At 43.2% G+C, this 26,737-nt stretch overlaps 1 protein-coding gene across 2 annotated transcripts in view; it reads left to right on the top strand.

The window, feature by feature from the left end:
- RSU1 (Ras suppressor protein 1) overlaps nt 1–26,737 on the top strand; it is a 215,162-nt gene continuing 188,425 nt past the window's right edge. Inside the window, exons 1-2 of one of the 2 annotated variants that reach the window (XM_061436136.1) lie at nt 1–186; nt 426–537. In XM_061436136.1, coding sequence (XP_061292120.1) covers nt 429–537 — 109 coding nt within the window. In that variant the 5' untranslated portion in view covers nt 1–186; nt 426–428. The remainder of the gene's footprint in view (nt 187–425; nt 538–26,737) is intronic. The other variant, XM_061436137.1, reaches the window with a different exon arrangement.

The raw sequence follows: 26,737 nt of genomic DNA, 5'->3' as shown, positions 1-26,737 counted from the left end.
AGGGCCTGAAGCGGGCGGGGCCTGGAGTTGTTAGCGGTCCGATGTGCGCCTGCGCGGAGTGCCGGGACAGGGCGTGTTCCTCGTTTGGGTGCTCGTCTTGCACCGACCAAGCGCATCTCTCGCCGGCCACCGGAGTGAGCCCTGCAGAAGTCTGTAGTTTCTGCCTGTTAAGTGCAGCCCTCCGCAGTGAGTGTGTGTGTGGTTGCAGTTGTGTTTGCTTCTCTCCGCGGCGGGAATGGTGCTGGACCCTCCCCACTTCTCTGTCCCTCCCTCCCCAACCCCCATCCTTGTTCCCAGACCCTTCCCGCCGCTGCCCACTTCCCAGCACCTGGGGAAAACTGGAGAGTGTCAGCCGGGGGCTCCCTCATTTCTCTCCTTGCACCCTTCTGGCCGTCGCCCACGTGTTTTGTTATTGTTTGGTACAGGTCATGTCCAAGTCTCTGAAAAAGTTGGTGGAAGAGAGCCGGGAGAAGAACCAGCCGGAAGTGGACATGAGTGACCGAGGCATCTCTAACATGCTGGACATCAACGGCCTGTGTAAGTTCTCCGGAGGGCCTTCCTCTCGGAGAGGGTGGGTTTATCAGTGTAACAAGTAACTGCTGGTGGCAGTTCGAGACATTCTGATGGTTTCCACCCCACCTGGTGCTTGTAAAGGGCATTTGTCTAGAGCTTAGCTCAGAAAGCTTGCACTCAGATTTGTTCTCTCAGCTGGAAAACAGGCACGAGAGCAAGGTTAAGAATTACACGAACTTGTAGCTGCTGGATCTCATCATTCGTCCATGCTGATTGATTTTTTTGGGTGGATTTTCCATAGCCACTTGGTGTTTTTTTTTAAAATAATTTTTATTGGAGCATAGCTGATTTATAATGTGCTGGTTTCTGCTGTACGCAAAGTGATTCAGTTATACAGATACATACATCCACCCTTTTTTAGATTCGGTTCCCATATAAGTCATTATAGAGTACTAAATAGAGTTCTCTGTGCTATACAGTAGGTCCTTATTAGTTGTCTTATACATAGTAGTGAGTATATGTCAAACCCAATTTCCCAGTTTTCCTCCTCTTCCCCCTTAGGGAAGTTTTCTACATCTGTGACTCTGTTTTGTAAATAGGTTCATTTGTATCATTTTTTTTTTTTTAGATTCCGCATAAAATTGATATCAGATGATACTTGTCTTTCTCTGACTTCACTCAGTGTCTATCCATGTCACCACAAATTACATTATTTCATTCTCTTTCATGGCAGAGTAGTATTCCATTGTATATCTGTATCACATCTTTATCCATTCATCTGTCATTGGACATTTAGGTTGCTTCCGTGTGCTGGCTACTATACACAGTGCTGAACATTGTATCCTTTTGAAACATGTTTTTCTTCAGTTACAAGCCCAGGAGTGGGATTGCTGGATCATATGGTAGCTCAATTTTTAGCTTTTTAAGGACGCTCCATACTGTACTCTGTAGTGCCTCTGTCAGTTTACATTCCCACTAGCCGTGTAGGAGGGTTCCCTTTTCTCTACACCTTCTTCAGCATTTATTGTTTGTTTCTAGACATTTTGATGATGGCCATTCTGATCAGTGTGAGGTGATACCTCATTGTGGTTTTGGTTTGCATTTCTCTAATAGTGATATTGGGCATCTTTTCATGTGTCACTTGGTTTTTTAATGGGAAATTATTTCTGAATCATTTTCCATTCTTTTTCCACATGAAAGTTACATGATAAGTTAAGCATTTCTTGACTCATTATCTTTTTCCGTTTTTTTTCCTTCTGACTTAGTTCAGGCTTTTGTTTCTTCTTCCTGCTGTTGTGCTGTCTTCCTGATGCTCCTCTCACCTCCACTTTCACTGCCCTTGTACTGCCCTTAAGTTTTTATTCTGTAAGAAGCATAGCCGATTAATAATGTTGTGATAGTTTCAGGTGGACAGCAAAGGAACTCAATGATACATTTACATGTATCCATTCTCCCCCAAACTCCTCTCCCATCCAGGCTGCCAGGTAACATTGAGCAGAGTTCCCTGTGCTATACAGTAGGTCCTTTTTGGTTACCCATTTTAAATATAGCAGAGTATTCAGGCCAATCTCAGGCTCCCCAACTATCTCTTTCCCCATCCTTCCCCCTAACTGCCCCTGTACTTTAAACACTGTATTGCTTTCAGTGTTATTTTCCTGTAACAGGCATTTTATTGCAACTCTCTCCTTTAAACCAGGGATTGCAGTCTCAGATGGCTTCAGGTTTGTGCCTTGGACAGAGATCAGGGTTGGTGTCATTGATATATCTCTACAGAAGGCCAGGGAATGGAAAACTAGGTGATTGACACTTGATAGTCCTTCAGAAGACACCTGCCATGAAGGTTAGCATCTCAGCCTCCTGTACTGTGTTGACTTCTCAGTGGTGGTGGCTTCTTGGTGACAGCAACAGAGCAGGGGTCTCAGGTGCTTAACTGATGGTTGGGAACATCGATGTTTCCCCTCACTGCCCCTGCCCTGCAGGGTCACAGTGGTCATTGGGCACACGGCTGCGTCAGAAAAAGATGCTGAGGCGCAAGCAGGAGGCCTGGCTCAGCTGTGCCCTTGGCCTCACAGCTCTCTGCTCCTCAGGATGTCTCTCTCATGGGCTTGAAAAAAGGTTGCTCTCACTAGAGGAACTTTGTACTCCTCAGCTTTGAAGAGGGTTCTCTATGTTATATTTGTAAGTCAGGAGAGTGGTGGAGCTATTCCAGTTCAGTTGTTTTATCTCTTTGAAGCCTTGGCTTGTATTGAAGAAGAAAAGATAGCCACTTGCTTCCTGAAAAAGCTGCTTCCGGTGTAGTATGAAGTGCTGAAAAGCAAGGTCATTGTCAACATTTTCCCGGAGAAGTCACTTCAGGAAGAGCAGGAGTGCTTCTTGGGGAGTTTAGTGGCAGTGAATTTGGACACTTCGCCTCCATCCTCTGGAGTGGGCTAGACCTACGAAGTGACTGCTTTCTGCAAAAAACTCCCTGACTTCTGGAGTCTGGAGGGTCCCAGGATGCCTTCAGGACCCCACCCTCCACTGGGGCTCAGTGGTCAGTAGTGTACAGAATGCTTACTCCATGTACTTTAATGTCTTAGATATTAAAATATTCGGCATGATCACGTTAGCTGTACTATAAGGATTCCCATAGTCTTTTGCTTATAAAATTTTGACTATAATCATGAGGTTTTTGCTTATTATTTTTTTTAATTTATTTTGTCTGTTCAGCTTGTGGGATCTTACTTCCCCGACCAGGGATTCAACCCAGACACAGCTGTGAAAGTGCCAAGTCCTAACCACTGAACTGCCGGGGAGGTCCCCAGGGTTTTATGTGCTAGTATCAAGATTGAACCCAGGGAACAGGTTATTTCCATGGACAGAGAATGGTTATTGTATCTCAAGCTTTCCCTTCATTATCTTTTTTTAGTTATTGTTTTTATTTATTTATTTTTGCCATACTGTGTGGCATACGTGATCTTAGTTTCCTGCTGAGTCGAATCCATGCCCCCTGCAGTGGAAGTGCAGAGTCTTAGCCACTGGACCACCAGGGAAGTCCCTCTCTTTGTTATCTTTACTTTTAGTTTCTCTAAGGGCAGGAATTAAGCTTTGAATCTAAGAGTGGCTGTTGTGTACTTATTCTAAGCATAGGAAATAGGCTTTGTTTCTGCTTGGAAAGTTGTGTCTTATAAACGCAGCACTTCCCTTGCTCCAAGGCAGTAAGTTGCCTTTCAAAGATGCAACTTTGGAGTTGAGGTACCAAAAGCTTTCTGGTAAGAAAACTTCCTAGGCTGGAGACAGACATCAGCCAGGTTTTAGAGTTTTCTGTCAGTCCAGCCGGGTTCTGGGGATGGTCAGATCTGACCCTGAGAGGCAGACATGGTCCAGTGCTTACAAGTGGGGCCTTGGAGCCAAATAGACTGGGTTCAGATTGTCCATCTTACTAGTGTGTTAGTTTAGAGAAACGACTTAACCTTTCTGAGCCTCGAGTGCCTCCTCATTAGATGGAAACGTAAGTACAGGTGGCGCTAGTGGTAAAGAACCTGCCTGCCAGAGCAGGAGATGTAAGAGATGAGGGTTTGATCCCTAGGTCAGAAGACCCCCTGGAGGAGGGCATGGCCACCCACTCAAGTATTCTTGCCTGAGGAATCCCCATGGACAGAGGAGCCTGGGGGGCTACAGTTCATAGGGTCGCAAGGAGTTGGACACGACTGAAGGGACTTGGCACAGTACAGCACAAGTCCCCACGTGGCACTGGTTTAGACCTGAGTGCATGGCTTCATGTCAAGTGCTTAGCACTGAGCCCAGTTCTGAGTACACAGTGGCTGTTAACTGTTCGTACGAATGTCCAGAGAGAGTGTGTAAGCCTCAGATATAACCAGTCCCAGCACAGTTGATGGTCCGAACCAAGAATAGCCGGGTTAGGTAGACAAGGTAAGCCATCTGTGTGGGTTATGTCTTGATGTTTTCTGTGCAGCTTAATGGAATCCGGTGTGTTTTAGCCCTTTGGGAGGGATTTTCAGGGATTTCCATATACTGTTTCTCTGAAATAATCCCTCATTTTCTTTTTTTGTTAAACCTTTTATTTTTATGGCCACACCACGTGGCATGTGGGATCTTAGTTGCCTGAGCAGGGATTGAACCTTCAGCCCCTGCAGTGGAAGTACAGAGTCTTAACTACCAGGGGAGTCCCTCATTTTATTTCTTTTCCTTTTTTTTTTCCTACATGGCATGTAATCACACACGTTCTTCTTAAAGCTTCCAGGAGGAATGGTATAATTTTGTACTTTTTATTAAAGAAATTTCATGAGGAAACTCTCTCCCATGCAGCAACTCTTCACCCAGATGATAAAGTTACTCTTGAAGGGCTCTGTAATCAGCTTCCTGGAAGTCTCAGGAGCCAGACAGACTGTTTTTCATTTCTTTTAAGACTTCGTAATCTCTTCACATTTATTGCGCTCTGGGTGTCAAACTTTTATCAGTTTTTTTTTTTTTTTCCCCCACCCCAGCTAGGACTTAAATATCTCTCAGATAAATTTTAAAAGAAAAAATTCAACCGCCTGTGAGGGAATTGTTTTTCTAAAGGAGTCTACAAAAGAATCAACAGATGTAATCCTGGCTTGGTTATCTGAAGGAGTTGTTAACCCAGGAATGTGGTGCCTGTTGGGGATTTTCATCATGATAGGACTATTTAAATTTTATTTATTTTTTACTTTTACATTTTGTCTGATACATTGGCATACGGGTCTTAGTTCCCTGACTTGGGATTGAACCTCTGCCCCCGGCCGTGGAAGCATGGAGTCCTAACCACTGCACTACCGGGGAATTCTATTATTAGTATGTAAAAATGTATTTTATCTATGATGGTGTAATAACTGCAAAACAATATCTCTTTAGTTTCTGAGATTCTTGGTGGGGGCCTCGCCCAGCTAGTCTCACTGTCACAAATCCCGGGAAAGGCGAGGTAGAGATGACTTGTCACAGAGCGTGACAAGTCAGCAGCGAAATAAGTGACCACACATGGCAAGTGCAGGGCCACAGGCACTGAAGGGTCGCTGAGGGGGCAGCAGGGCGTTTCACAGGATTTTGATGGTGATGGGCTTGGGTCTGTTGAGCCTAAGAGGTGGATATCAAAACCATTGGCAGTTTTTCAGTTAATAATTAAAATATTATTTGCCATCCAGTATTGAGTGTATTTTCTTTCCATGATGGACAGTATGTAAATTGAGTCTCTCTGGGACTTTTCTTCCTTACTGATGCTCTAAATTATCCAGTGATGAATTAATATGTGCTCTTCTAAGAAAACTAAAGGCTATTTAATAGATCTGAAGTAGATTGTCACCATAAGAAACCATAACGTCCACTGCTTTGCCTTTTAGCCAGCTCTTAATTGTGAAAACCAGTGCTAGAATTGCTAAGAATAGTACTTGAAAACCAGACCCCGTCTCTCCCTTCCCTAAAAGTACATGAGCCTGGTTTAAAGAAAACCTAGTCTAAATATAACAAAATCCACTATCATAGAGCAGAAGCTAGAGATGATATTTTTACATTGGGTAAAGGTTCTTGCTTCTTTGAATAGCAAGTCTGCACAGGTTGGTTTATTTGTTTCAGCCAAAGAGCATAAAAATGTTGCAAGAGCAGTCCATGTAGAGCACATGCCTGGCCAGTAGGGGGCAGTGCCGAGCCTCTGCATTTTGCTCCCGGTCCCTCAGAAGACTAAATACAGCCTCTCCTGCCCCAGTGTCCACTGCCACCTGGGCACTCTCTCCCTCCCTCCTCATCACGTCTCTTTCTTCAGGTCAGGAGATACCTTCGTTTATGTCATTTGATCTGTGAAGCTCACGGTTTGAAAAACCTCCAGACAGTTTGTTATGAACTGTCTGGCCCAGAGCATCGTTGATGCTGGCTTGTGAACTGCCTTGTGGACCTGGAGTCTCCTCGGACAGCACAGAGTCTTCTGGACAGAGAGCTGCTGATCAGTCAGCATGTTTCCCAGTGAAAGATGGGGGTGAAATGGAATTTGCCGGGTCCCCTTTGGGCAGATTTCATTGGTGTGTGATGCTAAACAGTGTAAAACAGTGTTTTGGATTTGAGGTATCGGTAAAGCCCAAAAGATGAATGTTGGCATAACATCGTCTGCCTTATTAGTCTGCTAGGGCTACCATAGGGACACTTTGGCCACCTGATGCGAAGAGCCGGCTCACTGGAAAAGACCCTGATGCTGGGAACGATTGAAGGCAGGAGGAGGAGGGGATGACAGAGGACGAGATGGTTGGATGGCATCACTGACTCGATGGACATGAGTTTGAGCAAGCTCTGGGAGATAGTGAAGGACCGGGAAGCCCGTGTGCTGTAGTCCATGGGGTCACAGAGAGTTGAACACGACTGAACAGCAACAACAGGACCGTATCGCACACCGTGGACCAAGGAGCTTCAGCAACAGACGGTGATTGTTCATAGTTTTGGAGGCCGGAAGTCTCAGATGGTAGTGTCGGCAGGGTTGGTTTCTTGTGAGGCCTTTCTCCTTTGCAGACAGCCACCTTCGGTCTTGTGTCACGTGGCCTCTGCTGACATGGGTTCCTGGACCCTCTCTGTGTCCACTTCCTGTGCCCGAGATGATGCCATTCAACTTGGATTACGGCCTGCCTTAGTGGCTTCATTACTTCATCACACTTTGAAAGTTCTGACTCCAAATACAGTCTCACTCTGAGATCCCTGGGGTCAGGGCTTCACCAGAGGACTTTGAAGGGCCACCATCAGCCCATCACGTCTGCATTGGAAGTTCTGAGTGGCGCACCCGTGAGTGCTTCTCACATCAGCCTCTGGTGCGGATGTGTTTCACATGCGAGCAGACAGAAGGTTGAGAAAATCCCAGCCTCACACGTTACACACACCTGGGTGTGTCTAACAGCTGTGTTCTGTAATCTTGTGCTGTGTGGCTCAGGCCTTAAGGAATGATGGCTTCCAGGGTTAAGCTGGACTGGCGGGGCTCACCTCATGCCAGTCAGTTTCAGAATTCTTTAAAAACACTGACCTAGGGACCGTATTGGTATAAGAACAGACATGTAGACCAGTGGAATAGGGAGTCCAGAAATAGATGGTGGCGTTAAGAAACAAAAAGCATCGAGAGAGGGGATATACGTGTACTTAGAGCTGATTCGCTTTGCTGTATAGCAGAAACACAACACTAAGGCAGTTAGCCTCCAATTAAAAAAAACAAACACTGTGCTAGGCCAAGAAAATGCATCATTCTTGCAACCCTCCGGCTTGGAAACTGAGGTTTATCACGTTGCTGCAGGACTTGAACTGTCGAACAAAGCGGTAGAAGCAACTTCGTCTCTGTCTGGTCAGGGTTAATTCTGAACCTCCTAGTTTCTTAAGGCTTTAGTGAAAAGCTATTATTCTTAATTGGACTTAACAGTCACATATGAGTTGTTGTTGTTGTTTTTACTATGTGCTAATTCATTTTTTCTGTCTTCATATATCACAGTAGAATAAACCTGAGTTGCATGAAACGGTAACTGTAGTTGCAGTTTACCTGTTATTCATCAAGAGCCTTTTCACTTAATATGTTTCTGTGCGTATGCGTTAATGGTGCCTCCAGACTCAGAACAGTTCTTAAGCATAAAGTGGGCTAATGAGAGGCACACCTCAGACCAGGTAGTGAACTGGAGGGGGTCTTGGACGCTTGGTTTTTCAGAGCACAGTGCAGAAATTGGTGACACAGTTTGCAACCTCAGTATCCAAATGGTTATTGGGCAAATGTTTGCATAGACAAGACAGTTGATTTTTTACAGCTGTGAATATTTCCATCTTCAGGCTTTGTGAAAGATGCCTATGCAGCCTATTATGTATTCTTCAAGTTGTACACTCTTTGCTAGAAGGATAAAAATAATAGGTAACTGAAGCTATATACATGAGAGTATTAATCCATACATGCACACACTGCTTACCACATGCCGGGCATTGTGTGCAGCTCTGCATATAGATTATTTCTTTTTTTTTTTTTAATATTATTTGGCTATGCCGAGTCTTTGCCAGACACACAGGATCTTTGATCTTAGTTGCAGCATGTGGGATCTCATTCCCTGACTAGGGATCATACCCAGGCTGCCTGCACTGGGAGAGAAGAGTCTTAGTCACTGGATCACCAGGAAGTCCCTGGATTATTTCTCTTAAACCCCACAGCTCCATTAGGATTGTTGTCATCATCGTCATTGTTCTCACTATCCAGTTTGCAGTTGAGGACCCAGAGATTCCCAGAGCTTCAGTACACTAATAAGTGTTTAAGTATTAGTACACTAATGAGTAGTAGACTTGAAGCCAGGCAGTCAGACTTCCGAAGCTGTGCTGTAGCTCATGCTTTCTTGCTCTCTGATGTCACTAACATTTTCGAGAGTCAGGTGCACATACAAAGATTAAACCACTAATTCGGCAAGCGTCCACTGAGTGCCTGCTGGCTCCGGAAGCCGCCTCCCCTACCTGTATGGGCTACTGATTCCGTATCCATCGAGGAATGTATTCAGGGATCTGACCTTCCCACACTCCAGCTGACTGGGCTCAGGAAACAGCAATCTACTTCTTCCCCAGACACGTACACATTGTTTTTTAAAAAGGTCCATTTCAAAATGCCTTTATCGGAGTGTTCCTGTAGGTAATTGCACACCTGACCGTACAGCCTGACAGATCTTTAAACCAAGAAACTGAAGGCGATCGGCACCTCCTGACTCTTGAGAGTCAAGACAGGGTCCTGACTCTTGACAGTGTAGATTTCCTTTGCCAGTTGATCGGCATCATTCAAAGGAAGGAGGGCTTACAGTACGATCTCCGCTCTTTGGTTCTCATGCTCGGCATCTTATTCATGAGGTTCATTTGTGTCATGATGCTGGTTAACAGATCCAGGGTGTGACAGCCCAAGTTCCCACATCTGTGCTGCTGCTGATGGATGTTTGGGTGGCTCCCAGGCTAGGGCTGGCACCAGTACTGCTGCTGTGGCCATGTCCGCACACATGTTCCTGTCTGTTGGTTACAGGTTAAGGGTGGACTTACTGGGTCATGGGGTGTGCCCTTGGACACTCTTTAAAATGTAAGCAAGAGTCCCAAATATGGGGGAAATATTTGAAACATAAATGACTGGCAAAGGCTTAATAACATTCCTTTTTTATTGGAGTGTAATTGCTTTATAATGTGTTGGTTTCTTAGAAATGAATCAGCCATATTTGTACGTACGTACATACATACATACATATATATATATCCCGTCCCACCCCTCTAGGTCACCCACAGAGCACCAAGCTGAGTCCCCTGTGGTGTACAGGAGCTTCCCACCAGCTATCTGTTCTACACATGATAGTGTATTATATGTCAATGCCACTCTCAATTCATCCCACCATCTCCTTCCCCACCCCTGTGTCCGCTATGTAAGAATTAAAATACCTAAAGACTTTACTGGTGGGTCCAATTCAAATATGACACTGCAGGGCTTTTAGTGAACTTCTTCAATGCTGTGTCTCTACTTTTCTTCCACTCGGAGAATCCTGATTCTCAAGGATTCTAATGATGTTAGACTATCTCACAGTTATGTTTTTGGTACCTTACACACAACTGGTCAATTATACACAATTAACAATGCTGATATTTCCACCAAGATATTGCTGGAAGCAGTTGTTTCATGCATGTTCTCTCCCCATTCTCCTCCTTTAAAAAAAAAAAAAATCATACTTCATTTTTTACAACAGTTTTCCCTGTTATTAAACCTCCAGTTTCCCCTGTTGTTAAAATCTGGCATTGGAGTGGTACTTTTGTTACAGTTGATGAAGCAGCATTGATTTACTAACTAAAATTCACAGTTTACATTGTTGTCTGCTCTCTGTGTTGTAACACGTGATAGCTTTAAAAAATTTATTAGAGTATAGTTGCTTTACAGTGTGGTGTTTCTGCTGCACAGCAAAGTGAATCATCTATATGACCCAGCAATCCTATTCCTGGGTATATACCTGGAGAAAACAATCCAAAAGATTCGTGCACCCCAGTGTTCATTGCAGCACTGCTTACAATACCCAGGACATGGAAGCAACCTAAGTGTCCATCAGCAGAGGAATAGATAAAGAAGATGTGGTACATATACGCAATGGAATATTATTCAGCCATAAAAAGAATGAAATCATGCCATTTGCAGAGATGTGGATGGACCTAGAGATGGAGTGAAATAAGCCAGAAAGAGAGAAACAAACGTCGTTTATTACTGCATATGTGTGGAATCTAGAAAAATTGAATAAATGAATCTATTTGCAAAGCAGAAACATAGACACTTCATGGCTTTTAACAGATTCAGTGTCTTACGGAGTAGTTTCACTGCCCTGCATACCCTTTGTGGTTTCTTTTCCCCCGTTCTCTTTCTACTTACCTGACACCGAACCCCAGGCAATCACTGAAATTTTATGTCTCTGTAGTTTTGCATTTTCTAGAACGTGACATAGTTGAAGCCATATAGCACGTAACCTTTAAAGAAAGACTTCTTTGACTTAGTCATACTCGTTTCAGGTTCTTCTGTGTCTTTTCTTGGCTTGCTGGCTTGTATGTTTTTATTATTGACTAAAATTCCGTTGTCTGGATGCACCACGCTTCATTTATCCTTTCACCTATTGAAGGACATCTTGGCTGCTTTCCAGTTTTGTCTGAGTAAAGCTGCTGTAAACATGCATGTGCAGATTTTTGTGTGAACGTGTTCTTTGACTCCTTTTGGTAAATGCGAAGGAGCACGACTGCTGGATTGTAGGGTAAGAATATGCTTGGTGTCCTAAGAAACCAACACACGGACTTCCAAGTAGCTGAGCCATTTCATACGTCCCCCAGCCATGAATAAGAGTTCCTGTTGCTCCACATCCTTCTCAATATTTGGTGTTCTCAGTGTTCTTGATTTTGGCCATCGTAATAGACTTGTAGCAGTATCTTGAAAGGTTGCTGCTGAACCACGAGAGATGCTGGGATTCTTGGCCTCTGGAAGAGAAGAATTCAATCCGGGGCCAGAGACGAGGCTTGATCACTCAGAGCTTTTGTGTAATAAAGTTTTATTAAAGTGTAAAAGAGAGAAAGCATCTGACACAGACATCATAAGGGGGATGGAGAGTGCCCCCCCTCTAGTGTTAGCAAGGGAGTTATATACTTTTTAATTAGTTATTACAATGAATGAAAAGAATGTCTCAAGTTTGTGAAAATTTTACCAGACCCACTCCCACAATTTACATTTTAGGATAACAAGATGAGAATTTAACAATAGAAAGATCCTACCAAACCCACTCCCATAATATACATTCTAAGATAACAGGATTAGTCAGAGGGTTTTCAGGAAGGAGACACTGTCCTTCAGCAGGATACACTGTTGTTGTATAATCCCTAGTACAGAGTTTAAACTGAGTTGTGTAATTGACTAAGACTAAAGAACATAGAGGAAAAAAAATTTGTCCCTTTCTCCTCGAGAATTCCAGACCCCTGTCTCCACTTGGAGAGCCCCAGACCCCTTTCTCCTCCTTGGGGACCCTTGACTTATTATCAATCCCTAGGAATTGACTCTCTGAACCTCATTGTTTCAGTGTGCAGTTCTCTCATGGCAGGTGATGTGGAAAATCTTTTCGTATATTTGTTTGCCATCTGCTTATCTTCCTTGTGGTGTCTATTAAGGTCTTTGGCCTATTTTTTTTTTTTTAAGTGAGGTCTATTTTGTGTAGGTTTTCTTTTCTTTTATGCTTTAAATTATTTTTTATTGAAATGTAGTTGATGTACAGTAGTTGTTTCAGGTGTAGTGCTCCGTGACTTGATACTTGCATATAGTATGAATCGTGGCCCATTTTTTAATTTAACTTATATGCAGAGGACATCATGAGAAACGCTGGACTGGAAGAAACACAAGCTGGAATCAAGATTGCTGGGAGAAATATCAATAACCTCAGATATGCAGCTGACACCACCCTTATGGCAGAAAGTGAAGAGGAACTCAAAAGCCTCTTGATGAAAGTGTAAGTGGAGAGTGAAAAAGTTGGCTTAAAGCTCAACATTCAGAAAACGAAGATCATGGCATCTGGTCCCATCACTTCATGGGAAATAGATGGGGAAACAGTGGAAACAGTGTCAGACTTTATTTTGGGGGGCTCCAAAATCACTGCAGATGGTAACTGCAGCCATGAAATTAAAAGATGCTTACTCCTTGGAAGGAAAGTTATGACGAACATAGATAGCATGTTCAAAAGCAGAGACATTACTTTGCCAACAAAGGCTCGTCTAGTCAAGGCTATGGTTTTTCCTGTGTTCATGTATGGATGTGAGAGTTGGACTGTGAAGAAGGCTGGGTGCCGAAGAATTGATGCTTTTGAAGTGTGGTGTTGGAGAAGACTGTTGAGAGTCCCTTGGACTGCAAGGAGATCCAACCAGTCCATTCTGAAGGAGATCAGCCCTGGGATTTCTTTGGAAGGAATGATGCTAAAGCTGAAACTCCAGTACTTTGGCCACCTCATGCAAAGAGTTGACTCATTGGGAAAGACTCTGATGCTGGGAGGGATTGGGGGCAGGAGGAGAAGGGGACAACTGAGGATGAGATGGCTGGATGGCATCACTGACTCGATGGACATGAGTCTGAACTCCGGGAGTTGGTGATGGACAGGGAGGCCTGGCGTGCTGCGATTCATGGGGTTGCAAGGAGTCAGACACGACTGAGCGACTGATCTGATCTGATCTTGCTTTCATATTGTTAAATTTAAAATTTCTTGATGTATTTTACAAAGATGGCCTATATTAGATTCATGTTTTGCAAAAACTTTTGTCTCAGTCTGTGGCTCTCCTTTCCATTTTATTAACATTGTCTTTTACAGAGGAGAAGTGTTTTTAATGAATTCTCAGCCAGTTGACACACCTTTTTTCTTTTTTTTCTTTTTCCTGATAATGCTTTTAGTGTTGTATCTAAGACATCATTACCAGGTCAAGGACTGCCTAGATTTTCCCTCTAGGACTTTATGCTTTTACATTTTACATTTAAGAGAGTGAACCACTTTGAGTTAATATTTCTCGAAGTTACAAGTTGTGTCTAGGTTCTTTTTTCTTTTTTTCTCCTTATATAGACGTCAAGTTCCAGCACCATTGGTTGAAAACATTGTCCTTTTCCCATTGAATTGCCTTTGCTCCCTTGTCAGAGACCAGTTGATTGTATCTGTGTGAGTCTGCTTCTTGGTTCTCTGATGTTTCATTGGTTTATCTTTTCTCATCCATTGTTGGCTGTGGCTATATACAGTAAGTTTTGTGTTGGGACGTGACAACTTTCTGAGTTTTTCTTTTTTAGTATTTTAAATAGCTGTGAAAAGAAGAGAAGCAAAAAGCAAAGGATAAAAAGGAAAGATATAAACATCTGAATGCAGAGCTCCAAAGAATAGCAAGAAGAGATAAGAAAGCCTTCCTCAGCGATCAATGCAAAGAAATAGAGGAAAACAACAGAATGGGAAAGACTAGAGATCTCGTCAAGAAAATCAGAGATACCAAAGGAACATTTCATGCAAAAATGGGCTCGATAAAGGACAGAAATGGTATGGACCTAACAGAAGCAGAAGATATTAAGAAGAGATGGCAAGAATACACAGAAGAACTGTACAAAAAAGATCTTCATGACCCAGATAATCACGATGCTGTGATCACTGACCTAGAGCCGGACATCCTGGAATGTGAAGTCAAGTGGGCCTTAGAAAGCATCACTACAAACAAAGCTAGTGGAGGTGATAGAATTCCAGTTGAGCTATTCCAAATCCTGAAAGATGATGCTGTGAAAGTGCTGCACTCAGTATGCCAGCAAATTTGGAAAACTCAGCAGTGGCCACAGGACTGGAAAAGGTTAGTTTTCATTGCAATGCCAAAGAAAGGCAATGCCAAAGAACACTCAAACTACCGCACAATTGCACTCATCTCACACGCTAGTAAAGCAGTGCTCAAAATTCTCCAGGCCAGGCTTCAGCAATACGTGAACCGTGAACTTCCTGATGTTCAAGCTGGTTTTAGAAAAGGCAGAGGAACCAGAGATCAAATTGCTGACATCCGCTGGATCATGGGAAAAATAAGAGAGTTCCAGAAAAACATCTATTTCTGCTTTATTGACTATGACAAACCTTTGACTGTGTGGATCACAATAAACTGTGGAAAATTCTGAAAGAGATGGGAATACCAGACCACCTGATCTGCCTCTTGAGAAATTTGTATGCAGGTCAGGAAGCAACAGTTAGAACTGGACATGAAACAACAGACTGGTTCCAAATAGGAAAAGGAGTACGTCAAGGCTGTGTATTGTCACCCTGTTTATTTAACTTATATGCAGAGTACATCATGTGAAACGCAGGTTTGGAAGAAGCACAAGCTGGAATCAAGATTGCCGGGAGAAATATCAATAACCTCAGCTATGCAGATGACACCACCCTTATGGCAGAAAGTGAAGAGGAACTCAAAAGCCTCTTGATGAAAGTGAAAGTAGAGAGTGAAAAAGTTGGCTTAAAGCTCAACATTCAGAAAATGAAGATCATGGCATCTGGTCCTATCACTTCAATGGAAATAGATGGGGAAACAGTGGAAACAGTGTCAGACTTTATTTTTTGGGGCTCCAAAATCACTGCATATGGTGACTGCAGCCATGAAATTAAAAGACGCTTATTCCTTGGAAGGAAAGTTATGACCAACCTAGATAGCATAGTCAAAAGCAGAGACATTACTTTGCCAACAGAGGTTCATCTAGTCAAGGCTCTGGTTTTTCCTGTGTTCATGTATGGATGTGAGAGTTGGACTGTGAAGAAGGCTGAGTGCCGAAGAATTGATGCTTTTGAAGTGTGGTGTTGGAGAAGACTGTTGAGAGTCCCTTGGACTGCAAGGAGATCCAACCAGTCCATCTGAAGGAGATCAGCCCTGGGATTTCTTTGGAAGGAATGATGCTAAAGCTGAAACTCCAGTACTTTGGCCACCTCATGCAAAGAGTTGACTCATTGGAAGAGACTCTGATGCTGGGAGGGATTGGGGGCGAGAGGAGAAGGGGACGACAGAGGATGAGATGGCTGGATGGCATCACCGACTCGATGGACATGAGTCTGAGTGAACTCCGGGAGTTGGTGATGGACAGGGAGGCCTGGCGTGCTGTGATTCATGGGGTCACAAGGAGTCGGACATGACTGAGCGACTGATCTGATCTGATCTGATCTTGCTTTCATATTGTTGAATTTAAAATTTCTTGATGTATTTTACAAAGATGTCCTATATTAGATTCATGTTTTGCAAAAACTTTTGTCTCAGTCTGTGGCTCTCCTTTCCATGTTATTAACATTGTCTTTTACAGAGGAGAAGTGTTTTTAATGAATTCTCAGCCAGTTAACACACCTTTTTTCTTTTTTTTCTTTTTCCTGATAATGCTTTTAGTGTTGTATCTAAGACATCATTACCAGGTCAAGGACTGCCTAGATTTTCCCTCTAGGACTTTATGCTTTTACATTTTACATTTAAGAGAGTGAACCACTTTGAGTTAATATTTCTTGAAGTTACAAGTTGTGTCTAGGTTCTTTCTTCTTTTTTTCTCCTTATATAGACGTCAAGTTCCAGCACCACTGGTTGAAAACATTGTCCTTTTCCCATTGAATTGCCTTTGCTCCCTTGTCAGAGACCAGTTGATTGTATCTGTGTAGTCTGCTTCTTGGTTCTCTGATGTTTCATTGGTTTATCTTTTCTCATCCATTGTTGGCTGTGGCTATATACAGTAAGTTTTGTGTTGGGACGTGACAACTTTCTGAGTTTTTCTTTTTTAGTATTTTAAATAGCTGTGAAAAGAAGAGAAGCAAAAAGCAAAGGATAAAAAGGAAAGATATAAACATCTGAATGCAGAGCTCCAAAGAATAGCAAGAAGAGATAAGAAAGCCTTCCTCAGCGATCAATGCAAAGAAATAGAGGAAAACAACAGAATGGGAAAGACTAGAGATCTCGTCAAGAAAATCAGAGATACCAAAGGAACATTTCATGCAAAAATGGGCTCGATAAAGGACAGAAATGGTATGGACCTAACAGAAGCAGAAGATAATTAAGAAGAGATGGCAAGAATACACAGAAGAACTGTACAAAAAAGATCTTCATGACCCAGATAATCACGATGCTGTGATCACTGACCTAGAGCCGGACATCCTGGAATGTGAAGTCAAGTGGGCCTTAGAAAGCATCACTACAAACAAAGCTAGTGGAGGTGATAGAATTCCAGTTGAGCTATTCCAAATCCTGAAAGATGATGCTGTGAAAGTGCTGCACTCAGTATGCCAGCAAATTTGGAAAACTCAGCAGTGGCCACAGGACTGGAAAAGGTCAGTTTTCAATGCAGTCCCAAAGAAAGGCAAAGAATGCCAAAGAACACTCAAACTACCGCACAATTGCATTCATCTCACACGCTAGTAAAGCAGTGCTCAAAATTCTCCAGACCAGGCTTCAGCAATATGTGAACCATGAACTTCCTGATGTTCAAGCTGGTTTTAGAAAAGGCAGAGGAACCAGAGATCAAATTGCTGACATCCGCTGGATCATGGAAAAAATAAGAGTTCCAGAAAAACATCTATTTCTGCTTTATTGACTATGACAAAACCTTTGACTGTGTGGATCACAATAAACTGTGGAAAATTCTGAAAGAGATGGGAATACCAGACCACCTGATCTGCCTCTTGAGAAATTTGTATGCTGGTCAGGAAGCAACAGTTAGAACTGGACATGGAACAACAGACTGGTTCCAAATAGGAAAAGGAGCACGTCAAGGCTGTATATTGTCACCCTGTTTATTTAACTTATATGCAGAGTACATCATGAGAAACGCTGGGCTGGAAGAAGCACAAGCTGGAATCAAGATTGCCGGGAGAAATATCAATAACCTCAGATATGCAGATGACACCATGCTTATGGCAGAAAGTGAAGAGGAACTCAAAAGCCTCTTGATGAAAGTGAAAGTGGAGAGTGAAAAAGTTGGCTTAAAGCTCAACATTCAGAAAACGAAGATCATGGCATCTGGTCCCATCACTTCATGGGAAATAGATGGGGAAACAGTGGAAACAGTGTCAGACTTTATTTTGGGGGGCTCCGAAATCACTGCAGATGGTGACTGCAGCCATGAAATTAAAAGACGCTTACTCCTTGGAAGGAAAGTTATGACCAACCTAGATAGCATATTCAAAAGCAGAGACATTACTTTGCCAACAAAGGTCTGTCTAGTCAAGGCTCTGGTTTTTCCTGTGTTCATGTATGGATGTGAGAGTTGGACTGTGAAGAAGGCTGAGTGCCGAAGAATTGATGCTTTTGAAGTGTGGTGTTGGAGAAGACTCTTGAGAGTCCCTTGGACTGCAAGGAGATCCAACCAGTCCATTCTGAAGGAGATCAGCCCTGGGATTTCTTTGGAAGCAATGATGCTAAAGCTGAAACTCCAGTACTTTGGCCACCTCATGCGAAGAGTTGACTCATGGGAAAAGACTCTGATGCTGGGAGGGATTGGGGGCGAGAGAAGGGGACGACAGAGGATGAGATGGCTGGATGGCATCACTGACTCGATGGACTCATGAGTCTGAGTGAACTCCGGGAGTTGGTGATGGACAGGGAGGCCTGGCGTGCTGTGATTCATGGGGTCGCAAAGAGTTGGACACGACTGAGTGACTGATTTGATCTGATTGGCTACTTGGAGCCTTTTGCCTTTCCATTATCCCTTTTAGGATTAGCTTGTTGACATTCATAAAATAAATGTGCTGTGATTTTCCTTGGGGTTGGTCGCACTGACTCTTAAGATCAAGTTAGAAAGAATTGATTTGCGAGGGTGGTTCCAGTCACAGGTCTGGCTGCCCTGGCTAGCAGCCTCCAGAAGTCATCTCATTAACATAACAAAGCTTCCTTGGTCTGTCACTTAGGAAATTCCACAGGCCAAGTACAGCGTACCTGTACTGGTTCATGGTCTGAGGACTGGGGACTCCTGGCTTAAAGAATCTAAAAAGTTTTTCTCCTTCACAGCACAGCTTAGGATGAGTATGCATCTCTGCCCCTGGTAGCCTTCAAGGATGTCCACTTCCTTCTATTCCTTTCTCCGTGCCACACAGGGCATTGTCCTCATCTGCTGGCTCAGAGCTGGGCAGCCAGCACTCAGAGGTCTTAGCAAATCCACTGCCCTGAGGGTCTTGGTCTGGAAGGGACATGTGTCGCTTCCATTCAGGTTCCCTTGGTAAGAATCCACCACCCAGGAACTTAATGTCTTTCATGCTCATCTTTCATGCTCATCAGATACAGCCCTCAGGTCAGTATCTCTAATCATTTTGAATGTCTGAAACATGTACTCTGGTAGATTGCTCCAGAGCTCAAGAGGATAATATCACCAGTGAAAATGTTAGTCATCCAGTCGTGTCCAACTCTTTGCAGTCCCACGGACTGTAGCCCACTGGGTTCTTCTGTCCATGGGATTCTCCAGGCAAGAATACTGGAGTGGGTAGACATTTCCTTCTCCAGGGGATCTTCCCAACCCAGGGATTGAACCAGGGTCTCCAGCATTGCAGGTGAGGTCTTTACCATTTGAGCCACCAGGGAAGCCTAATCACCAGAGTTGTGCTTATTGACAGTAAAGTTGGGGCCCTTTTACTTGAAAGTCAGCCTTAACTGAAGACTTATAATTTATTTCTTGGAGTATTGTTAGTGTGTTATCCTGTTTTTCTTGGTGTAAAGCCTTGCTGTCAAGAAGTCTGATGATCTGATTTTATTTTCTTATGTCTTTTTTTTCTAGATGCTGGAAAGATTTTTTTTTTTTTTTACTTCAAGTCCAGGTGTTATCTTTTGAACATCTTAAAATGATATACAGTCTTCTGTTTGTGGCTATTTGCTGGATTTGTTTGGCTTGTAGTAAAGTACAGTCAGAATTAATTAGATTCTTGTTTGGAGACGGCTTGTAAAGAGTCTATTTCCTAGAGCTGAAACTGTGAGCAGGCTGTCTGACTTCTCTGGATCTCATTTCCGTCACCCAAAATATTGGGAGGGAGGCAGAGAATAATAGTGCTATATCTGTTAGGGTTACTATGAGGAATGAAAGTGAAAAGTCAAAGTGAAGTCAGTCGTGTCTGACTCTTTGTGACCCCATGGACTGCAGCCTACCAGGCTCCTCTGTCCATGGGATTTTCCAGGCAAGAATACTGGAGTGGGTTGCCATTTCCTTCTCCAGGGGGTCTTCCCGACACAGGGATCTCCCACATTGCAGACAGACGCTTTACCCTCTAAGCCACCGGGGAAGCCCTATTCCTACTGTGATGAATAAATGAGGTAATAAAATTCTTAGAACCATGGCAGCACATATATTTGATAAACATTCTTGTCATGACTACTTTATTTTAACATTTTTGATTCTTATAAGTGGTGATTCAGTGCCCAGCATAACATATTGATATAGGAAGTATGGTGGCTCAGTCAGAGAAAGGATCTGCTTGTAATGCAGGAGAACCAGATTTGATCCCTGGGTCGGGAAGATCCCCTGGAGAAAGAAATGGCAACCCACTCCAGTGTTCTTGCCTGGAGAATCCCATGGACTGAGAAGCCTGAGGAAAACCTTCCAACATTGCCTTTTTAATGGGAGTTTGTAATCAGCTTACCTCCTTAAGGTGCTGCTAATCTGCCTGTATCACAGGTTTTTGTTTTTTTGAGATGAACAAAGGAAATTTATTTTATTTATTTTTAAAATTTTAAAATATTTGTTGGAGTACAGTTACTTTACCGTGATGTGTTAGTTTCTGCAGTGTAGCAAAGTGAATCAGCTGTGTGTATACATACATCCCCTCCCTGTAGGACTCCCTTCCCATTCCAGTCACCACAGAGCCCTGAGTAGGGCTCCCTGTGCTACACGGTAGGTTCTCATTCGTTGTCTCGTGTTTATATAGTGTCAGTAGTGTGTGCGTGTCGGTCCCACTCTCCCAGTTCCTCCCACCCCGCTTCCCCTTGCTGTCCATACGTTTGTTTCTCTATTTGTGACTCACCTCACTCTGTATGACAATCTCTAGGTCCATTCACATCGCTACAGATGAGCCAGTTTCATTCCTTTCTATGGCTAATACACGGCGGAACAACCTAAATGTCCATCCGTGGAAGAATGGATAAAGATGTGGCATGTATATACAGTGTGTCATAGGTTTTTGTTACCTCCCCTTATTATAGACCTCCCTGGTGGCTCAGATGGTGAAGCGTCTGCCCGCAATGCGGGAGACCCGCGTTCGATCCCTGGGTCGGGAAGATCCTCTGGAGAAGGAAATGGCAACCCACTCCAGTACTCTTGCCTGGAAAATCCCATGGACGGAGGAGCCTGGTGGGCTACAGTCTGTGGGGTTGCAAAGAGTCGGACACGACTGAGCGACTTCACTTTCACTTTTCCTATTATAGAGTAAACTCCTTGAGGACAGTAACTATGTCTTCACGCATTTTCCATCTCTGTCAACACCAACCTAATACAGTGCCTTGCAAACAGTTTGTAATTCATAGAGCATTTATTCCTATCACCCTACACATCCCCTGAGAGCAATAAATATCTGTGTACTTGTATTTTCCTCTTTAATTCTCCTGGGCATTTTTGAATTTAAAGTTTTTCTTTGTTCCTGAAGGAGAGACTGTAAGGTGATGTGTTTGGACGGGAAGGCTGTTGGCTCTGCCTTGTCAGTATCACAGTGCTCTGGGTCTAGCATCTTTTGACTTAATGTTCCTGTAGACACTGAAGCCTCAGTCAGTGACCATCTTATGGGGATTCTCAGAACATGTGAATTCTCTGCTCTTATTTATGTATAGAACGAGATGTCACATTTTAAAAATCATCAGATAAATTGCTTTCTGTTGAGTGAAAAAGCAAGTCATTGTGGTTGAGGGACCCTTTATCTGTAAATAGGACTCAGTCATGAAACCAGTTTTGAAAACTTGCTACAAAAACACTTCTACCTCGCCACAGTATTTAGTTGTGAAGTCAAGGAAAGCTTTTATACCATGGATTTTTTTTTTTTCCTGAAGTTTTAAATTATGAACAAAATTCAAAGGAATACTTCTTAGGATTCTGGGCGTGTGGATGAATATGATATTTATACTATATCTTGGTATCAAATATTTTATTGTCTGTCTTCACTTAAATATATCATCAGAAGCTGCATATTTAAGAGGATCTGAACCTGCATCCTTCTGCCAGGGGTGAAATAACGTTAGCATGTGACATGGGCAGGTGTTTTAATCACACATTGTGGAGACTTGGGACCCAAAGTGGTCAGAACAGCCTTTTGGACCATCCTGTATTTTCAGTTCAAATGAATTCTTCTTTTCCGTCAACCACTTTGGGAGGAATTGAATGAATAGAGCGTCCTGTTTGCAGTGTAATCTACAGAGTTGCACTGAATTTGAAGGGTGTCCCCCTGGAATTGTAAAACAAGTCAAAAGTGACCCTCTCTGAGCGTCTCAGGGAGGGTACAGCTGTTCTCCCAATGCAGTATTCGATCCCTCAAGAGTCGTCGCAAAGGGGTAGACTATTTGTCTTCTGATGGTAGCTGTATTTTTCTGATTGCTTCCATGGGGAATGCAGCCGGTGAAATGAGCTGATAGTTACAGTCCAATTTTTGGTGACCAGTGTTCCAGAATTGTTCATTGGGAACCAGCCAGTGAAGGCCACTCAGTTGTGCCTGACTCTTTGCGACCCCATGAACTATACAGTCCATGGATTTCTCCACGCCAAAATACTGGAGTGGGTAGCCGTTCCCCTTCACCAGGGGATCTTCCCAACCCAGGGATTGAACCCAGATCTCCCGTGTTGGGGTCGAATTCTTTACCAACTGGGCCACCACGGAAGCCCTCTAAGAATACTGGAGTGGGTAGCCTATCCCTTCTCCAGCGGCTCTTCCTGACCCAGAAATCGAACCAGGGTCTTCCACACTGCAGGTGGATTCGTTACCAGCTCAGCTACCGAGAGGCCCAGTTCTGGCCTTCGACAGGGTGGCAGAAACTTGCAAGTCCCGAGTCACTGCGTGCGTTTCCAAGTATTCCCGTTAGGCTGTGTTTTTTCCTCTGGATGTAAATGTCATTCTGTGAAGCTGGAACTTTTTAAACCTTTCTGAAGTGCCACCAGAGGAATAATTTGCTTCTGATTTGCCAGACTGAAAGCTGGAGAGGCAGTTTCCGGTGTGGCTCATCTCTGTGATTTGTTGGATTGTTTTGAAAGCAGGTCTGCCATGTCGTCATCTGGTGCTGTGGATTTCATCCTGCTTCTATTTCTCTTATGCTGTCTACCGGATGATGAAGGGAAAAAAGCTGAACCTATTTGAAATAATATCTGCTTCCATGCATTATCCAGACATGATGATTCTTTTCTAGGAGTGTTGGCTAGTCCTTTGATGGTTCTGAATGTAGTCCATTATAATGCTGGCTGGCCCACCCAGTCCTGGACCTTCCCGGTTTTTCATTTCTGTGCTCAGATAAGGCTAGAACTGCTTCCGTAAGCTCCAACTTCTGTCTGTCTTCCAAGTCCAGTTCTATATTCTCTATTGCCTAAATTGAGGGGCTGTGTGGCTTATCATTCAAACCAGGACAGTTTTGAGAGGGACACTGGGTATAATCCAGGACTGTCCCAGTCTAATGAGGATGCATGCTTGACATTGCTGCTGCTTTTTATGTTTTATTTCTTTTGCTTATTTCTTTTTATTTAAAAATTTTTTATTGTGGTATAGTTGCTTTATAGTATTGTATTAGTTTCTACTGTATAGCAAAGTGAATCAGCTATATGTATACATATATCCCCTCTTTTTTTATTTTATTTTTCTTTCCATTTAGATCAACACAGAGCACTGAGTACAGTTCCCTGAGCTATGTACCATGTATAAAATAGTATACTGTGTATAAAACGGTATACTATGTATGAAATAGTTGTCTGTTTTGTACATAATAGCGAATGCATGTCAGTCCTAATCTCCCATTCATTCCACCCTGCCTCTCCCCCTTGGTGTCCATACGTGCGTTCTCTACATCTGACATTACTTCTCGGAGATCTCCAGGGAAGACACCATTGCTATGCTGAACGTGCCTGGTGAATGTCCAGTCCGTGAGTGCCTGAATGGGTCTCTGATGGAAGTTACTGAAACAGCCAGTTTTTCTTTAATCATTTAGCACTTTCTGGCTGATTCCATCCTTGGCCGGAGAATAAACCATCATCAGTCACACACACAGCACCAGCTATCTCACCCTTCTCCACCCCCTTCACCTTCAGACAGCCCTCTACCCACGATTTTCTTCCCCACACGTTCATTTTGGCCTGAGACAGTGTTCACCCACATACCATTTCTTTTTTTTTTGTTTTTAATTTGCTCTTGTTTATTTCTATTTTATATTGGCATATATTGGAGTTGATTTACAAAGGTGTGAGTTTCAGGTGTACAGCAAAGTGATTCAGTAATACATATATATAGCCCTCCGCTCTTATTTGGATCCTTTTCCCATATAGGTCATTACAGAGTATTGAGTAGAGTTCCCTGTGCTATATAGTAGGTCCTTATTAGTTGTCATTTTATAGTAGTAGTATGTATATAATCAGTCCCAGTCCCCCAGTATATTCCTTTCCTACCCACATACCATTTCTAAAGGCTAGAGACAGAATGAGAGCCAGGGCACGGCAGCGTTAATTGTATGCCAGCACACTTTCTCGGTTATTTAGTTGACTTTTGGAAGTCTATTCTACTTTGAAAATGCCTGGGCAAAACAGGGCTCAATATTGCTTTAGGACCTTTAATAACAGTTTGTCATCACTGTTCTGCTGCCACTGCTTTCGGACAGTGTATGACTAGCAGGGCCTGAAGCTAGGCTACTCCTGCCCTGGAAGATTTCCTAGTGTGTGAGGAAGTAGCAGGGCAGGTCAGTGGGGAGACCTGATTCCATTTTGCCCACGTGATTGACTAGGGTGGCTTTTGTACTTTTAAATAACCCATTCTATTTTAGTAGACCTTTTCTCCCTTCTTTTTAACCAGTGCAGTGTCAGTATAAGATCCACAATAGACTCTGCATGGCCAAGTGGAGGGGAGTGGCAGCTGCTTGAATATATGTCTGGCTCTTTGGTCTTTGCCTGTCACAGGCTTTGTGATTGATTCTGAGATTTCAATTCTGTCCAACTTAACTGCCCTCCCAGCAGACCCAGCCCAGAGTCTTTTGTTGCCCTAAATATTTCCTCAAAGGACTTTTATTAACTTTGCCTTTTCTGTTCTTATTTTTCTCCTTCTTATTTAATATGTAGCCCTGTAGCAATAATGAGAAAGAAAAATACATCTATTAATAGTAATGTGATCAGGTGAAACAACACATACATTTCTCTATTAAAAAAAAAAGAACTTTCAAACTTCATTTTCTCTCCTGCTAAATGCTTGTATAATAGAAAAGGCAATGAAAGGGTTGAAAAAACCCAACTTTCTCTTATTAAATCTTTCATTATGAATGTTAGCTGGGAGAAGAGCAAAGTTTTTTTCATCTTAATTAAGGTAGTTGTGATATTTTAGGAAAAATTAAGGCAGGATATTGAATTATCAGGGTCTTTTTTTGGCAAGCAGAATTATTTCTGTGACACTCAGACAAAGTATTTGCTTAGTGTGAGTGTCTGCCAGTTTTGGTTTGCACCATCTTTGTTGGTTTTAAAATCCCTAATTTTATCTTGCATGTGGTCACTTGTAATTCACCTCTTTTGCATTTAGGCATCACTGTATTATAAGTGGAAGTGCAATTTCTTGGAAGGGTTTTTTTCCCCTTTCCATCTTCCTAAGGGGAATATAGACATGATGGCTAAGCTTAGGCAGCCCCTTTGGACTGTGAGGTGGGATTCACGCATTGGGAATGGCTGGGCAGCAAGAAACCAGAAACTCTGTACTACCCATGTATAAGTGAGAGAAACTCTGGTGTAACTCCTGTTATTTCCAGTTTGTTCTCATATGACTCTGGCTACTGTCTCAACTTACATTATCTTTCAATCTATTTTATCTGGTTTTATGTGAAGGCTGCTCTTGGAGATTTTTTGTTTTCATATCAGACTATATGCCTCAGAGATAAAGGAATGCTATATCTAGTGGACAGGAACAATCTTAACTCTTATAGATGTGTGCAAGATGCTATGCAGTGTCTAAAATCTAGCTTCACATGTTAGAAGTGATCATGGTAATGCTTTTAAAATTGTAAAATTGCTCTTTTGCTTTGCCTTTCTCTTCTTCATTCCCTGAAGATTCAATCTTAAAGTCAGTAAGTGCAACAGAAAAAGAGACACATTCAAGCTTTGGGGGTAGGAGGGTGGCGGTGGGCATGTGGTCCAGAGCCGGGTATGGAACCACGAGTGCGGTGAGGAGAGCATCTGTGCAGGGTAGGGAGCCTGGCTTGGGGGGTCTGAGCCCGAGTGGGATCAGGTTGAGGTAGGTAGGCAAGCAGGTGAGGAGGTTGAGTTGGACAGGTGTCCAGCTAGGAAGAAAGGGCGTGGGGTGATGGATTACTACATTAATACATAGGTTGCATAGTTGAAAGAACCCAGAAGGTTCCGCAGAGCCCACTCACCCAGGGAGTTTATAAAGGCACAGGACATAGCTTAGCAGGGATAAGAAAGCACAGGTGACCATAGGGGCCCCAGGGGCTTACTGGCGCAGTCCACCACCCTTCCCTGCCTCAGGGGCGTTTCTTAGTTGCTTAGGACATACTTTGTCTCCAGATGTGAACTTTCTAGACATATCTGAGTAGTCCGGGTGTTGAGAATGCTTGGACTGAAATCTCTAGCACGGTCTTTTGTGTGCGACTGGTCAGCCATCTGCAGCCAAGTGTAAGCCAATGACCTGCATATCCCTGGATGTGTGAACAAGCTGGTCCTAGAGCCTCCAAGGTCTCTGCTGCTTTGAACAGAACATGACACATCTCGAGCTTGCCTACTCATCTTGACCTTGACTCAGTGTCCCTGCAGGTCAGCATAGAGCTGTTCACACCCAGATGTGAGATAACTGCGCTTCGTGCAGTTACATGTAGGGGTACTGACTGCATACGTAAGTAGCTTAAAGATAAGGGAAGCCAGAGTTCTCACTGTTAGGGAACTACAAACAGGAAAGGGAGAACACTAGAATGAACCATGCAGGGTTGTGTTGAAATTGATCTCTTGGTGTGAACTTGGGATTTTCAATAATATAGTGAAATCTGCAGAGATGTGTGTGTGTTCTCTAATTCCATC

This window comes from Bos javanicus, chromosome 13 (genome assembly GCF_032452875.1).
Source record: "Bos javanicus breed banteng chromosome 13, ARS-OSU_banteng_1.0, whole genome shotgun sequence".
Taxonomy (NCBI): domain Eukaryota; kingdom Metazoa; phylum Chordata; class Mammalia; order Artiodactyla; family Bovidae; genus Bos; species Bos javanicus.
Note: the sequence above shows the minus strand (reverse complement) of the source record. Positions and strands in the feature narration are given on the sequence as shown.